At 43.7% G+C, this 13,955-nt stretch overlaps 1 protein-coding gene across 1 annotated transcript in view; it reads right to left on the bottom strand.

Moving 5' to 3' along the window:
* The window catches only part of RAD23B (RAD23 homolog B, nucleotide excision repair protein), a 42,682-nt gene extending 31,384 nt beyond the window's left edge, over window positions 1-11,298 (bottom strand). Inside the window, exon 1 of the mRNA XM_052644579.1 lies at window positions 10,848-11,298. Within this exon, the coding sequence (XP_052500539.1) occupies window positions 10,848-10,913 (66 nt within the window). The 5' untranslated portion in view covers window positions 10,914-11,298. The remainder of the gene's footprint in view (window positions 1-10,847) is intronic.
* Between the last annotated feature and the right edge of the window lie 2,657 nt (window positions 11,299-13,955).

Below are 13,955 nucleotides of genomic sequence, written 5' to 3'. Positions count from 1 at the left end.
GCTGAAATTGAAGCTCCAATACTTTGGCCACCTGATGCAAAGAACTGACTCACTGGGAAAGACCCTGATGCTGGGAAAGACTGAAGGCAGGAGAAGGGGACGACAGAGGATGAGATGGTTGGATGGCATCACCGACTCGATGGACATGAGTTTGAGCAAGCTCTGGGAGTTAGTGAAGGTCAGGAAAGCCTGGCATGCTGCAGTCCATGGGGTCATAAAGAGTAAAACATGACTGAACGACTGAACTGAACTGTGCTGAGCCCCGTGTCAATGCTTCCATTAAGTCGTCTCAAAAGGATGGGCCTAATACTAAGCACTACGATCAGAGTAAACAACAAGTTTCTCCTGGTTGAAGCAGGGATATGGAACTATACTTTTATTTTGCTGCTTATTTCCCCCTAGATAAAGGATGGTAGTTTATCACTGATTAGAGACAGAATATGGTTAAGACTCAAGAAATCTATTTTTTTTTTCTTAGCCACATACTTCTCTTTTACGAAACTGTACATTTTAAAAGAAAAACATACTCAACACCTTCTACTAAATATAGCTAACATCGCTTTTTTTACCCAAAAGGGAGACAATCATTAATAGTTTATTGAAGAAAGCCAATGCAAAAGCAGATCAGTTATCCTTTTCATCCCATTCTGTTCTGAGGTAGTTGTCTCTCACTTCTCCAATATTCCTTACATTAAATCCAGTGGTTCCAACATATCATCTAACTACTTTCCAATGTGAACACTATATTGTATCCCATGACACTATCTTAGTTCAGGCCAACCACCATTAAACGTATTTCCACGAATTTAAGTTGTATGTTTCAGATATAAAAGTAATGTCTTTTAAATCTTATCTCCATAGTACTATGATGTTTTGCAAGTCAGTCTTCCTACACATCACTTAGTTCATGGGTGCTAATACTTACCATGTGTCAGGCAGTGTACAAAGAGCCTCACAACATTTAACTCATTTACTCTGTGTTAGATCTCTATTTGAATCCTGGCTGGTTATTCAGACAAGACTTAGTATTTGAAAACAACAAATACTGCTGAGATTTGTGAACACTGATGCAGGCATTTTTGAGGCGATCTGCCATCCTTTGACCCCAAAATTCCATGTCTAAGAATCAATACTAAAGGGATGTTCACATACATACTTCAAAGATACATGAACAAAATATGTGTAGTACACTACTTATTGTAATACTGCAAACAACCCTAAATATCCATCAATGATGAAATGGTAAAACACATTATTGCTCATGCATACAGCTGTATAGTTATACAATACAGTAAGAACACTGACTATATAAAGAAATTCACAGAATGCATGTACATTAAAATGACTGGAAGAAATATTTACAATTATCTTTAAGGACAAAAGCAATGGATTTTTAAATACACGGTGTTGTTTTTATGTATCATATGCACACATCTTTCTGGAGAAAAAAAAAGACAAGGAGCATATACAGAATTCGACAGTGGTTACTTAGACCAGGGGCCTAAAGCCTTTTGCTCTTTACTTTATACGCTTTACTTACCATAACAAGTCTCGACTGTTTTTAGTAATGAGGGGAAATTTAAATAGTTTAAAAGGAAAAACACCTCATGGTACCCTCTTCCAACCATTACTAATATTACACAAGAATACACTGCAATTTATGAGATCTCACTTAAGCAGAAAATTCTGGACAGTAGTTTGAACACTACATAGCCTAGCAAATTAAAAAATTAGTAACAGCAAATAAGTTTTAGCCATTAACCATTATGTATGTGATAGTCACTCAGTCGAGTCTGACTCTTTGCAACCCCATGAACTGTAGCCCGTCAAGCTCCTCTGTCCATGAATTTTCCAAAAAGAGTACTGGAATGGGTTGCCATTCCCTTCTCCAGTGTATCTTCCCAATCCAGAGATTGAACCTGGGTTTCCCACATTGCAGGCAGATTCTTAACCATCTGAGCCACCAGGGAAGCCCCCATTAGCAAAAGGAAACAGAGACCTAAAGCAAAATATGTTTACAAAAGGATTTCATACATTTACACTACGGGCAAAACTTTTTCCTTTTTGGTTCCTTGGGCGGTATCCTTTCATTTGAGAAACTAGTGCAGGCACCAAAGAGTATTTCCTGGATCTTTCCCACAAAGCAGGTTTCAGGTAATTCTAAACACAGAACTGATTATGAAGATGTCAGCTGACATTAATGCAACAGGAAAAATCTTCCCACTGGACCAAAGGAATGAAAAAATGTGGCACAATCTTTTTTTTTAAACTGAAAAAATAATTCAGATTACAGTATTAACAATGTGCGGATAACAGTAAACAAAGACAAGTGACCCTCATTCTCAAATTAGGGTTACGATCTAGAAGTTACTATTTTAAGTATAATTCGAAATTCATAATCCATTCTCCCCCAACAGAATGATGATTCTCCCCCAACTATGATGATTAGGCTCCTAAAGCCAAAGTACTCAAAGTGTTAGTCGCTCAGCTGTGTTCAACTCTATAACCGAGAGCTGTTGAACTGCAGCCCTCCAGGCTCCTCTGTCCATGGAATTCTCTAGGCAAGAATACTGGAGTGGGCAGCCATTCCCTTCTCCAGGGGAATCTTCCCAGTCTGGGTCTCCAGCATTGCAGGCAGACTTTTTACTGTCTGAGCCATCAGGGAAGCCCCTGGTAACCAACAGCAGCTACTAAGTTCTTTCTTTCTTTTTTTTTTTTGTAAATAAAAAAAGTCTATCTATTTATGCCAGTTTAATCTATTCTACAATATTATGAATACACTCCTAACAGTATGGTCTCATCAAGATCAAAACAGACACAGACTTTGAAGACAGTAAAGCAGAAACTCCCAAGTTACCTGTAAATTTTAAAGTTTCTATACAGGCAGAGAACGGATCTAATACACTACAGAAAAAGCCACCCACCTAATACAACCAGACATGCAGAGGGCAGGACAGAGGGAGAGACAACAACTGCTATCCACCTGCTCAAGCATCGAGGACCTAGTCACACATACTAGTCATTTGTAGCTGGTCTATTTCCTCTGCTGGAATAGGTATACATAATGTTAAAGGGTTTATAAAGTTCATTCCACTATAAAATTAGCTGTCAGAGAGCCAAATACAAGGAATGCATTTATCCAAACTTACAGGCAACAGACGTGTGGTGTCCTTCAGCAGGATTCACTGTTCTATACCAAGTTTAAATTTATAACGTTTCTTTCCAAAAGCAACAGAAATTTTATACACTGTCTATCAAATAATCTCAATTTCCAAGCCTAAAATGGCAGAATACTGCTCTCAACACTGAAGTTGCTTACTACATCAAGCTGAGAAAATAAAGATATCTCACACAAACCATGTTCAAAAAGGACAGTGGAAAAAAACACTGATCACAGTGAATGGAAAACTGATAAAGACAGGAATTGTTTTTTAAAAAATTGCATAGATTTCTGATTTCACAATTTACCCAAATTTTCAGATCCATGATCTCATCTGATTTTCACACCAACTCTATGAGGAAGGCAGGTAAATTACTATTACTCCCATTTTACCCATGAGAAAACAGATTTAAGTACTATACCACACTCAAAGACACAAGGCAACTACAAAGTGGTAAAAAGCTCTCCTCTAGCTTAGGAACGGTATGATGTATTTGAAAGAGCAAGATGTTAAAAAGAAAAAAAGGGCAAACAGATTCAAGAGCTACTCTTAGGTTCTGCTATAAGGAAGAGGGGGAAACGGGACAGCAGACAAATGTGGAGACAAGGGAGGGTTTTATTAAAACAAGGACACGGTTTAGAAAGCTCTAGAAATGGAAAAATCAATGATGAAGAAAAGCAGAACTGATGGAGTGATGTCCTTTATAAATGAGTTTAGGATGTTGTGGGAAAGTGAAGGAACTGGCCTTAGATAGCACTATCCACAATACAAAGCTATCTCCACAACAGAGAGAGGCTGTCGGGTAGGGAACTCTGCTAGGATCTTGAGTAAGTTCTGTCCTGACAGTTTCTATGTTCTCAATAAAATCTCAGATCTAGGGTCATCAACTGAAAATAAAGAATGGAGATGACATGAAATGTGCCTATGACACCAGAAAAATGAATTGACTAGTAAAACGTACGACTGCCAGTACGAAGGGCTTGACGATAATTATTGTTCAGGAATTTGAGACAAGGAGCCCACGTGTCCAGTTTCCACTAGCACAGGGGCAAGCACAAGCACAGACCTAATCATATCTGGGGTTTTTCAAACAAGAACAACGGAGTGAGAGTGGGGCCGTGCTGTTAAGCACTGTCACCAAGCATACCGTGTATTATCTCAAACTCACACAAGCTTCAAACAATCCTGAGACGTCAGTATTTCTGTGGCTGTACTCTCAACTTTACTGATGAGGAAACAGGCACAAAACTGGGTAACTTGCCAAAGATCACATCACATGGCAAGTGCTATGGCCAGGATTGAAAGCTAGGCAGCCTGGCTCAAGAGACATGCTACACTTGACCCTTGCAAGGGAGTGATTATAACCACTGGCTCTATTTTAGCTGGGCAAAAGTAGAAGCCCAGAGGGGAGCGCCAGAGAAAAGCAGTATGGATCAAATGGATTGTAATTCTCATAAGAACTGGAAACAGCAAAGTTAAAGTGAGGTACCAAAAACAGATTACTGTGGACAAGAGGAAGAGCTCCAGTTATTTGCTGTGATAAGAGCTAGTTACCACTCCTGGGTCTGAATAAATGAGTTAAGTAGAAGGAAAGCTCACTAGATGTGCAATTAATGAATGGAGATCAGACTGTGGGCAAGACTATCATTCGAAGACAGTGAAACTACCAAGGCCATTGACTGTGACCCCAGGCAAGTTACTAATCATGCTGGTCTCCAACTCTTCTTTTTAAAACACACATCATTACATATTTTTCACAATTCTGGTTTGGTTTTGTTTTTTAAACAATGCCCACCACAGGCTATGACACTCAGAATTACTGTGATTGTTTTCACATGTCTCCCATGCATTCCTCAATTCACTGAAACCTAACTTCTGGCCACACCACTTTAAGCAGACTACTCACCCGGTCACTTATGACCTCCAAGTTGCCAAAACCAGAAGTCATGTTCCTTGTTTTCATCTTACTTTTTGGCAAGTAGCAGATACACTTGACCCTCTCCTTGTCTTTGAAACTTTTCTCTTCTCTTGCATTCTTCCTTCTTCAAAGGTTGTTCCTTGACTGCCTGAACTTTTCACTACTCAGTCTTCACATGGTATATACAATACCCCAGGTTTCAGCCCTAAGCCCCATTCCTTTCCATTCTCACCAAAGTTCCTCAATTCTAGTAGCATATAAGGGATAATTTAGGCACTTGGGCTCAATTTCATCAAGAACGGGCACTGAAAAAGGTTGAGGCAAGATGATCTCATCCATTCCCATGGACTGAGGTCAAACATACATGTGGCTTGTCACGTCTCTGCTGCTGCTAAGTCGCTTCAGTCACGTCTGACTCTGTGCGAGCCCACAGACGGCAGCCCACCAGGCTCCCCCGTCCCTGGGATTCTCCAGGCAAGAACACTGGAGTGGGTTGCCATTTCCTTCTCCAATGCATGAAAGTGAAAAGGGAAAGTGAAGTTGCTCAGTCGTGTCCGACTCTTAGCGACCCCATGGACTGCAGCCTACCAGGCTCCTCCGTCCACGGGATTTTCCAGGCAACAGTACTGGAGTGGGTTGCCATTGCCTTCTCTGTGCCATGTCTCTAACCCCAGGCAAATTTCCCTCTGGAGTTGAAATTCATAGCAAATCTTGCCATTTCCACCTGAATGTTTAGTAGGCGTCTTAAATGTAAGTCTTTGAGTTCCCACCCCAATCCCTAAACCTGCTCCTCTCCCAACCCTCCATGTCTCAGCAAAGAACATGGTGTTCACACAAGTTATACAACTAAAACCTATACTTAATCTTTGATTTCTCAACTTCCCCCACTACAACCCATCATCAGCTCTACCCTTCCAACCATATCACAAATCCCTCCAACTCCAATCTCTACTCTTACTTCCCTGGTCAAAACTTCAGCTCCTGAAACTGTTGTGCAGGCCTCACTGCTCTTCGTACTATCTGTTCTCCAGACAGCAAAGTAACCTTTCCAAATCATAAAAGAAATATTTTTTCTGCTCTGCTTAAAAGCCCCCAAAGGCTTCCTATTTTACAATGAAAATCTCCAGCTTATTACAAAGCCCTACAGGCCCTGGCCTCTTGCCTAACTCTAATCCCTCACCTCTCTTTCCCCTCACCTACTAGAACAACGAAACAGGCCTTTTTTGATTCCCACCTACTTTTTGATTCCCTCACCTACAAAACAGGCCTTTTTTAATTCCCAAAGCACACCCCTGAAAGTCTTTCCCTAAAGAAAACACTCTCCCCATCTCTGAGCGCTTATTATTCAGATCTCAGTTTAAATGTCACCTTATTTAGAAAGGGCTTCTGTGACCAGTCAATTTAAAAGTAGCCACCTAGTCATGCACTATCACATTACCTCACCCTATTTCAATTCTCTACATAACTCTTACCATTATCTGGTTTTGAAAACTTGTTTTTCAACTGATTTATCCCACTATAACGTACGCACCATGACAGCAGGACCTGACATTTTTAGTTAGTATTCAACCAATATTAAACAAATTAACATGCAAAGATTGAGGGATCACTGACTTGGCAATTCATCAAAAAATGTATTTAGTTCATTCAAAAGATCTTTACCAAATTCTTGTTGCTGTTGTTTAGTCTCTAAGTCATACCTGACTCTTTGCAACTCAGTGGACTGTAGGCTCCTCTGTCCATGGGATTTCCCAGGCAAGGATACTGAAAGGGGTTGCCATTTCCTTCTCCAGGGGATCTTCCCGACCCAGGGATCGAATCCACATCAGCTTCACTAGCAGATGGATTCTCCACCACTAAGCCACCGGGAAAGCTCCCTTAAATGCTTCCTGTGTGCTAAGCACAGAGACAGCAAAGGTCCGATGCAAGCCTGCCAGGTTCCCCAGGTACTTCCAGTATTCTGTTTTGCCAAAATACCTTAGTTTCACCTCTGTGATACAGCATTTTAATACGTTAACTACTTAAAGGTTTTAATAATCTAGGAAACTTTCATAATAAGGCACCAACTCCAGCACAACTCTATTATAATACAATCAGTCACGATGGGAACAATGCGCTAAAAAATGATAGCTAGTAAATCCTATATACAAAACTAGTACTCAAGCAGTATTTTGCAGCACAAATGTATCACAAAGTGAGATAAGTCTTTGCAGATTACTGTACAGAACATCAAATGCACTGTCTATACTAATTAAAACTACTGTACTTTAGCAACTGTCTTATCAAAAACTTCCAACGTATACACTTTGCTTTGTTGTGACTTATGTAGTATTTCAGCTTGTGCATTTAATGTCTCACCTCCAACTTACTGTTGTTTTTCCCCCAGTTATTTTATAAGAGGGGATGAATTATTATTGTAATAACAATAAAGACTTTTGTAATGGTTAACACTAAACGCAGTGCAAGGTAACGGTCAAGTAAATGGTACAAAATGGCAATGTTAAGAAAGTTTCACTGGTTTTAAAAAAAAAAAAGGCAGGGGAGGACTTTCAACATTCAAAAACTAAAGCAAATATGAACATCTTAAAAACAAATCCTCCTGCTTTTTCTACTGTGTCCGTCTCCTACGCTATAGCCACCGACTGAGCTAAGACTGTGTAAATACGTCTCCCCAAAAGCCCCAGACCATGTCTCCTGTGTCCTTGCATTCCTCTGGTTCTGCCAGTCAAAGCTTACTGAACATTTACTTGTTGAGCAAATGAATCACTCCCATGATTCCTCTTATCTCTTGGTCCTCTTTCACTCATTTTTGCTCCTACTCCTCTCAAGCTCACAAGAGTTTCTACACCAGCCATTTCAACTTACTTAAGTAATTTAAGGTTCCTTAGTTACTTCTAGGTAAAAAATCAAACCTCTGAGTGGCCAACATAGAGGTTTCAGAGACCAAAATCTGTTCATTTTATGTGAATCTCCCTAAAAGTCTCACTAAAATCCCATTTTTTCCCCTTTATTTTAGATTTATTTTCCTAATATCCTTGGCTATCTAGTTTTCACAAACAGGATACTTAGAGTCTGCCGATAATTATATAATTTTCATTGCTTCTTTTCTTACTGGAATGCTCTCAAATACAGTATTAAAAATAAACGTTAATTTAAAAATCACTATAAAAATGCAATTAAAATAGCTCTAATGTTTTCCCCATTTCTGAAATTTAAGTCCATTAAAGTAAAAACCCACAAGTCATTTTAAAGTACATGTTCCAGAATATCCTGATTAAATGTTTTCATTTCTTGTCCCAGACTAACAATGTTAGGTTTTACATTTATATAAACAGCAGCACAATTATACTTGGACAAACAGCAACAAAAAACTGAAGAAGCAACTCTGTAACTAAGCTTTCTGAAAATCTACCTCCAGAAGTATATGTTTATAATTCATATAAACAAACTGGAAAACAGCAACATAGCTAATTATCTATGCAAACAAATAGTAACATAGCTAATTATCTATACAAACACAATATTGGCTCTAAGATAATGAATGCGTAAAATGCCTAAAGAGCAACACAAATCTACTAGAACATAAATATTTCAGTGGAGCTGTAGAAAGTCACTGCATATCTTCAATAAACCCAGAAATATAAAACACACACACACACACAAACCCCAAACCTTTAGGTTTCAATAATTCTGGAACTAATTGTGAATACCAGTTGGTTAAGTTCCTGCAGCACCAACATTACAAAAAACTAAAGTCAATAGCTATTTTATGGAAAATTTTGGCTGAAAACATTACACAGCTGCATTTTCACTTCCATCCTTTAACTTACAAGTACACAATAAGCAGTAATATTCAGTAATAGCAATCCACAGGTGTTGTCAATTTTGAGGTCACTGAATTTCTCATTGAAGCTTGGTATCTCTTGCACCTTTTAAGAATTTATCATGTAGCATATTTACACATATAATCAAGTGCCTTGAACTAAAACCATTTTGTGCCACAATTTCAAAAAGCTTGGGAACTACATTTTTAAAATGAAAATTCAAGATGTAGAAAACTTCCTCACTCAAAGGTACCCATTGATTAATAATGGATTCCATTTACTGACCACCAATTAAATACTATTTAATCTTCACATCTTTGTAAAACAGGTACATAGCAAATTAAGTTAGAGCCGCAAATGGGAGCTCAGGTTTATTTAATTAACCAACACCAAGTAGTCCTGTATGGATGTGAGAGTTGGACTATAAAGAAAGCTGAGCCCAGAAGAATTGATGCTTTTGAAGTGTGGTGTTGGAGAAGATTCTTTAGAGTCCCTTGGACTGCAAGGAGATCCAACCAGTCCATCCTAAAGGAAATCAGTCCTGAATATCAGTGGATGGACTGATGCTGAAGCTCAAACTCCAATACTTGGCCACCTGAAGTGAAGAAATGACTCACTGGAAAAGACCCTGATGCTGGGAAAGATTGAAGGCAGGAGGAGAAGGGGACAACAGAGGATGAGATGGTTGGATGGCATCACCGACTCAACGGACATGAGTTTAAATAAGTGAGCTCCGGACAGGGAGGCCTGGCATGCTGCGGTCCACAGGGTCGCAAAGAGTCGGAAACGACTAAGCGACTGAACTGAAGATCCCCGACATCCACCAAAACTGAATCAATTATTTTGAAAAATACAGACGGGCAGAAAGTTGCTGCTGTAAATACAGCACTGTGACAACCTCAAAGGTGTACAGACTCACACTTCCAGAACACAAGAAGAAAGTTTACACTGAATGGCAATTTTTAGATCTTGGCATAAAGTTGTACTGACTTCAACACAGTGGCTTTTTGCAGTCACAAATACAGAGGATGACATGAGAATTTAACACGTGAAGTAAGAGTCGTTCAAGAGTTTACAGAAGAGATTCAGAGTTTTTATTTTCTTTATTTCTCCCCTGAAAGGCTATTATTTGGGGGTTGGGTGCAGACTTCCGATCCTACAATTTCAAAGCTTCTAACACAGGGAACTTGCTAATCTGGAGTTAAGTGTGCGCCTGGATTTATTGGAAGGGCTCTAATGCAACAACCTTCACCGCCAAAAAGGCCTCGAAGTGCAATCTACGTATGGGTGTGGGCTGGGTGGCGGGAGAACTGCTGCGAAACGATTCAAGATTTATGCAAATAAAATGGTCACCAATTCTGCGGCGAAGAGGGCAAAAAAGGCATTTTCACCACCCCTCGCACTCACACTCTGCGGCTGACGGAACCTGATACCATTTTATTTAAGGCTCATTATCTCCAGTTACCACCTCCAAGACCTCAGCGCCTAACCAGGTCCACGCAGGGATAGTGGCGACGCCTACCTCTCCCTCCCTAACCTGTGCACCCACACCCCGGAGCGCAGCTCGACCGCCCAGGCCACCCTGACCTCCCCTCCCCCTCTGGCCCCTCCACCGAGCGCGCCCAGGCCGAGGCCTCCGGTGCCCCGCTAGCGCGTGCTTCACGCCTTCCCCTCACTCCTGCCACAAAGCCCACAGCCCACCCTGAAGGTCCAGTGGGCCGCACGCTGCCGGGTCCCTGGCCCTACCCGCGCCCGGGTCCCTAGAACCCCGCTCGCCATGCCCTCTCGGGCGCACCGCGGCTCTACCCGCTCAGGCTCCGCTCGAAGCTGAGGTCGGGGCCCCGCACGCGGTCCCGCCGCGGCACCCCCAGCCCAGGCCCTCCCGGCCCCTGGCGCGGACCGCCCCCGCTCCGTGCCGGGCCCAGCGCGCCCCGCCGCACTCACCGTCTCGTCGGGGTCGATGTCGATCTTGAAGGTCTGCTGCTGGAGGGTCTTCAGGGTGACCAGCATGGTGCCGTCGCGCAGCTCGGCTGCCGGGCCTGCTCCGGGTGCTGGCCGCTGGGCGGGGTCTGTGGCCTGGCGGGGCCCCGGGGTCGCCCGCGCTCCTCGCGCACTCGGGAGGAAGGCGGTGGGGGTGGGGGCTTGTCACATTCGCCCTGCAGAGCGGCCTCTCCCCCAGCCCTGGCTCCCGGCCGCGCCGCTGCCTCCGCGACTGCGGCCTTCCTCGCGAGCTCGGGCCGCCGTGCTTCCTCACGCGCCCGGTTACCAGCCACTGGGTCTGTAGGAAGCGCGAGGGGCTCTGCGGGAGCAGCAGAGAATCCGCTAGCTCACCACAGGCTGGTGGCCGCCATCATCGTGACTCGCCGAGACGCGCCCTCCCCCCACCACCCTAAAAACCTGGGGGGATGGGGCCGGGACGGCGGAGCGCGCAGGCGTAGGGTGCGGCGAGGCTGTGCGCAGGCGCAGGCAAGAACTCCGCCCCGGAATTGGGGCGGGGCGGATTGCCGCTCTGGAATGTCGGCCGCCTGGATGGCGCGTGCGCAGGCGCCGTCAGTGGGCGTCTCGTGGGGGCGCTCAGGGCTTCCTCGTCGCGTCTGTTTCTGGGGCCTTCTCCCGCCCGCTGTCGCTCCGCCTACGTGCAGACTCCGCCCGGTTGCCTGAGTTGCGCAATCCGTAGCCGGGGAAGCGCTACGTGGAGACAGGACAGAGTGACTGGCGAGCCTTGGAACTGGGGGACTAGAGGGCGGTAGGTCGGGGCGAGGTTTAAGTGAAAGGGTTGCGGGCAACCAGCGTAGTGGGCCAGCGCTTGCTATGTGGCTGAAGCCTTGTGCTGGGATTCATTTACCCTGAGAACACTGATTTCTGCGCTAGACCACGTTAGTGGACCTTGCGCCTTGCGCCTAAATATAAGATCAAGTTATATCACTTCCCCAGGCAGATCTGTCCAATGGCACCTCATCTCATGAGTAAAAGTCAAAGTTCCTAGAGCTGGGTACACAGCCTCTACCTCTTAACGTCTTATTCTCTCGGCTTGCACTAGACGTTGTTGGTGGATGTTCAGCAAATGCTCTCAACCTGAGAGTCTACCTTCACCCTTGCTGTTTCCGCTTCGAGTCCTCTTTTCCTCTATACCTGGGTGGCTCGACTTCTCACTTACTTCCAATCTTTGCTCAGATGTCGCCTTCTCAGGGAGATCGACTCTGGATACCCGACTTAAAACAGCAGCTTCCCTAGTACCGTTACCCTGCTGTGTTTTCTGTAGCACTTCAGTTCAGTCGCTCAGTCGTGTCCGACTCTCTGCGACCCCATGGACTGCAGCACACCAGGCTTCCCTGTCCGTCACCAACTCCTGGAGCTTACTCAAACTCAAGTCTATCGGGTCGGTGATGCCATTCAACCATCTCATCCTCTGTCGTCCCATTAATACATGTTTATTGGGTTTATCATCTTTCTCCCTTCAGTAAATCACAGGCAGCTGCACAGAGACAAAGATTTTGTGTTGGGTGATGCACCCCTAGCACGAAGAAACATGCCTGGCGTGTAATGCAGGCACAGTAAATATTTTTGGAATCCATGAATGTGCGCTCGGTTTCTCATCAGTAAAATGGGAATAATAATAGCACTCAACTTCATTGATTATTGGAGGGGAGTGTTGAATAATGTATGTGAAATCTTTGTACCAGGAACGCACAGAGTTAGCAGCCCATAAGTAGACAGCTATTTGTAGTATGCCCATTTCAGATAAGAAAACTGAAGTAAAGAGATGATGAGTAAGGTACCTGGAGTCACCCTCCTGCAGGTCCAGAATCTGAATTCAAGCAGAATGACTCCAAAGTTCATGCTCCTAGGTGCCTGGCATTCATCTCTCTTAATTACGTACCTTGCTGCACATTTAGGGGCTTCCCTGATAGCTCAGGCGGTAAAGAATCCGCCTGCAATGCGGGAGACCAAGGTTCCATTCCTGGGTCGGGAAGATCCCCTGGAGAAGGGATAGGCTACCCACTCCATTATTCTTGGGCTTCCCTTCTGGCTCAGCTGGTAGAGAATCCGCCTACAACGCAGGAGCCTTGGGTTCGGCTGCACATTTAACTTAAAGTAATTCAAATGCAAAGTTACAGTTAGGTCACTAGCTGTATGACTAATTGCAAATTACCCCCACTGTACCAGCATCCTCACTGATAAAATGTCACTGCTTGGTTTTCTGTGGATTCTAGGAGCTCAGATCTAATTCTTCCATGGAACTTTGCGTGACCAACCTCCCTCTCCACTAACCTCCTGTTGTCCTGTTCAGACCACACATCTCCCTGTATTGTAATTCAGCATCTAACCCTCCACCCTCTGTCTTTCCCTATATCTATTGTTAGTCAGAGGGTGATCTCATCTTATCTCTTGTTTTGAAATACCTCTCTCCTGGACTTTGCCTCTTAGCTATCGTTAGCTGATTGCCTGCACAGTATCTTTTTAAAAAATATTTGTGTATTTAGCTGTGCTGGTTCTTAGCTGCGGCACATGGGATCTTTGGTTGCAGTGCACGGGCTTAGTTGCCCTGTAGCATGTGGGATATAAGTTTCCCAGATCAGAGATGGAACTTGTCCCCTCATTTGCAAGGCAGTTTCTTAACCACTGGACCACCAGGGAGGTCCCAACACAATATCTTGACGAAATATAATTAGCCTCTGAGACTTAACATGGCCAAACAGAACCATTGACTCCTTCTGGGCCTCTCTTCCCCCTGAATCCTGTTCTCCCAATTTCCCCCAATCGTAGTTCATGGCACCGCCATCTACCCACATGCTTAAACCAAAAAACTAGTCATTGTGCCTGAGAAGTCTCTTCCTCTCTTCTTCCCCGCACCAGCCACCACATCTAATCCATTATCACATCCTATCAACTTTTTTCTCCAAGTTATATCCCCAAGTCAGCCATTTCTCACCGTTTCTACTTTTAAAACCCTAGGCTAGTCCATCAGTATCTTTCATTTCAGTTCATCTTTCCAAGAGTCGTGACCTACTCTTTGTGACCCCATGGACTGCAGCGTGCCAGGCTTCCCTG

The sequence above is a fragment of the Budorcas taxicolor genome, chromosome 8 (genome assembly GCF_023091745.1).
Source record: "Budorcas taxicolor isolate Tak-1 chromosome 8, Takin1.1, whole genome shotgun sequence".
NCBI classification, from domain to species: Eukaryota; Metazoa; Chordata; class Mammalia; order Artiodactyla; family Bovidae; genus Budorcas; species Budorcas taxicolor.
The sequence above is the reverse complement of the archived record's forward strand: the minus strand, read 5'-3'. Positions and strand labels throughout refer to the sequence as shown.